This window comes from Apteryx rowi, unplaced genomic scaffold, assembly GCF_003343035.1.
Source record: "Apteryx rowi isolate R43461 unplaced genomic scaffold, aptRow1 scaffold_446, whole genome shotgun sequence".
Taxonomy (NCBI): domain Eukaryota; kingdom Metazoa; phylum Chordata; class Aves; order Apterygiformes; family Apterygidae; genus Apteryx; species Apteryx rowi.
Window position 1 is genome coordinate 159,135 of NW_020450701.1, and position 3,023 is coordinate 162,157.

The 3,023-nt window shown below is 51.7% G+C and overlaps 2 protein-coding genes across 2 annotated transcripts in view; both read left to right on the forward strand.

Annotated features, from left to right (window-relative positions):
- RRS1 (ribosome biogenesis regulator homolog) overlaps positions 1-1,703 on the forward strand; it is a 6,425-nt gene extending 4,722 nt beyond the window's left edge. The window contains exon 2 of the mRNA XM_026077007.1: positions 4-1,703. Within this exon, the coding sequence (XP_025932792.1) occupies positions 4-768 (765 nt within the window). The 3' untranslated portion in view covers positions 769-1,703. The remainder of the gene's footprint in view (positions 1-3) is intronic.
- Positions 963-3,023, forward strand: part of ADHFE1 (alcohol dehydrogenase, iron containing 1) — a 26,657-nt gene continuing 24,596 nt past the window's right edge. Inside the window, exon 1 of the mRNA XM_026077008.1 lies at positions 963-1,045. Within this exon, the coding sequence (XP_025932793.1) occupies positions 963-1,045 (83 nt within the window). The remainder of the gene's footprint in view (positions 1,046-3,023) is intronic.

Consider the following 3,023-nt stretch of genomic DNA (forward strand, 5'->3'; position numbering starts at 1 on the left):
AAGCCGCCGCCGCGGCCGCGGCCGCCGACGCGCTGGGAGCAGTTCGCGCGGCTGAAGGGCATCCGCCGGCGGAAGCGCACCTCGCTGGTGTGGGACGAGCAGGCCAAGGAGTGGCGGCGGCGCTGGGGCTACCGGCGGGCGGGCGGCGACCCGGCCCGCGCCTGGGTGGCGGAGGTGCCGGCGGGCGCCGATCCCGACGAGGACCAGTTCGCCAAGCGGCGGCGGGAGAAGCGCGAGCGCGTGGCGCGCAACGAGCTCAACCGCCTGCGCAACCTGGCGCGCGCCCACCGCGCCCCCGGGGCCGCCGCGGCCCCCGCCGCGCCGCTCCACCCCACGGGCCACCAGAGCCGCGCCGAGCTGGGTCGCGCCGCCCGCGTCGCCCGCCTTTCCACCGCCTCGCTCGGCCGCTTCCAGCCGCGGCTGCCCAAGGAGCCGGCGGAGCCGCCCCCCTGCGGCGGCGGCAGGAAGCGCCGCTTCGCGCCGCTGCTGGGCGACCTGGCGGCCGAGCGGAGCCGGCAGCTGGAGCTGCTGCGCGGCATGAGCAGCAAGAAGCCGCCGCTCGACATCACCCGCGCCGTCAACAAGCAGCTCCGCGAGGAGGACGCCGAGGCGGCCGCCGCCAAGGGCAAGAAGCGGGCGCAACGGGGGAAGCGCGGCCGCCGGCAGCAGCAGCGGCCTGGCCGCAGCGGCAAGAAGAGCAGCAGCAAGCAGAGCGGTGGCAAGCGGCAGCAGCGGCCTGCGAGTGGCGGCAAGAGGAAGAAGGCATGAGGTGGACCGGCACCTGGCAGGACAGAGCAGCCTGCAAGCCCCACGGGACTGAGCATGGCTCGGGGCTGGGGCTGACCACCGAGGGGCAGGAAGGGACTGCCACTGCCAGCGTCCTGCCCGGTGCTCAGCTCCCACAGCTATTTATCAATAAATATGCTCTGGTCTTTCTAAAATCTCCTGCATTTGGCTCTTCAATGGCAGTCAAGGAGGGCAGTGTTCCTGTTCTAAGAGGAATTGGTGGTGTATCACAAGAGTCAAGCTCCCTGGTGCCCCCCAGGTTAGGGGCTTTCATGGGGGCAGCCAGGTAGCTCCACAGCTGGCTGTGGCTGCAGCATTTCGAGACAGGCCTCAGTCTGTGTGCAGTCAAGTTGCTTCATTCTTGCCTAAGATTGGTGCGTGGAACTCAACTCAAGGGTGGTAACTTGTATATTAAGTGCCAGTGTGATCAGAGACAAACACCTTTAAAAGATGAGGCTACTGCCTTTTGCTCTGGACTGTGGGTAAGTGGCCTGATTGTGGCTCCTGCTCTGCAAGTCACCTTCAGCCACTCAGTTCGGTGGTATTCAGGCTCAGTTGCAAGAGGAGGAGCATGAAAACTATTACTGTAAGATTTATTGCAGGGCCTGAGAGACTGCAAAGCTTTTATAAAGCTCTGTTAATTAAAAAAAAAAAAAAAAAAGACAAAGCTGTTGACCTACCATTGAATTCAACAGAATATCGAACAATAGAGAAAAAACTTCCCAAATTTCTACCTGTACTACCTACTGATTGTAGTTCATCATTTTTTTATAAAAATAGCTTCATAGTGTTTTTTTCTTTACCAAAGTATTTGAAAGCAGATATTGGATATGATCTAAGACTTGTTTGTAACTGTTTTGAACTTTGTAGTGTTTCCTGTACCCTTGAAATGAAAAATAAAATCTGCTGTCCTATTATGTGACTCGGCTACAAGAAGGAGGATGGCTGCCTTCTCTGAAGCCAGTTCCCACTATGAGGATAGTAAAATAAGTTCTCAAACTTTCAGGTAGTAAACTTGTAAGTGGTAACAGCATCATAATACTCTGTTGCAAATGTGTTCCTGGAAGAGCTAAATAACTCTAAAGCAATTAATCTTTTATCTCATTGTAAAAGCTTGCTAAGATGGCAACTTGAGTGCACTCAAAAAGCTAAAGCTCCATCTGTGTAGACTAGTGGTCAGGGCAGGAGTAAGCATTCGTGCTGAAGGAATTTGAGTGGCATTAATGGACTGAGTATAATGCTAAATTTCTGTCAGCTTTACATAAAGTATGTATTCTTAGTCTTTTAAATATTTCTTGCTGCTGTGTCAAGTAGTTTTTACCACTGTTGTCTACTTCTGTCTGACCACTGGCAGCAATGTCCATGTGGACGTAATTCTATTGAAACCAGCTGTTTGGCAGAGGTGGCAAGGCAACAGAGGGAAGTACTTGGAAATGTGGAAACAGTTGTTTCGAAATAGGTTCTAGACCTCCAGTATTCCTGGTGTTTCCATAGGACACATCTTGTTACCTGCTCAACTAGAAAGTATTGCTTTTCTTTTACTGGGAAACATTTTATACTGCTGACCCAGATTTTACTGGTGAACTTTCTAAAGCCAAAGACTTGTCTACAGAAATGCTCATAGTTTGTGGATTTTCAGTAGGGATTATATAATTGGTAAAGACAGATGTAAACTGCTTCACGGGTGCTCCCAGTTTCTGAAATTTATAAGTAATTTCAGATTTCAAAACTTGAAGAGGTGAAGCTTTTTAAACCGTTGTTACAGACTGTGTAATCATCAACTTCACCTCATCAGGGCTGAGAGCTGAGCTTTGTCTGGCTTTGGAGCAAGAAGTGATGTGCTAAACAGCTAGTTTTAATATGCTCTTCTATTTGCTCAGGATATTCCAGGTAATTTTATAGTGCGTCTGGTCTGCTGTTGCTCTTCTTCAAACAGGTATCAGTTGGATTTTGCAGTACATATCAGACTGAACTTTGTAGGAGTATTCATTTCGGGAGCCTGAATTAGCCCAGTTCTCATTTCAACCATGTGTTTTCTCTAGCAGTACTTTATGAGTACGTAACTTCTGAGCACGTACTTCTCTTCACTGTAGGCCAGCGACCCGTGTTTCTCAAGTGCTTGTTTTCGATCAGCGACGCGGTGCTTGCTGAAATCAGTTTTAACTTCTGCGGTGGTTTCCCCATCAGGCCTACGCTTATCTTCTGGGAGGACGTTTAAAGCGGTGGTTAAGGCCCGC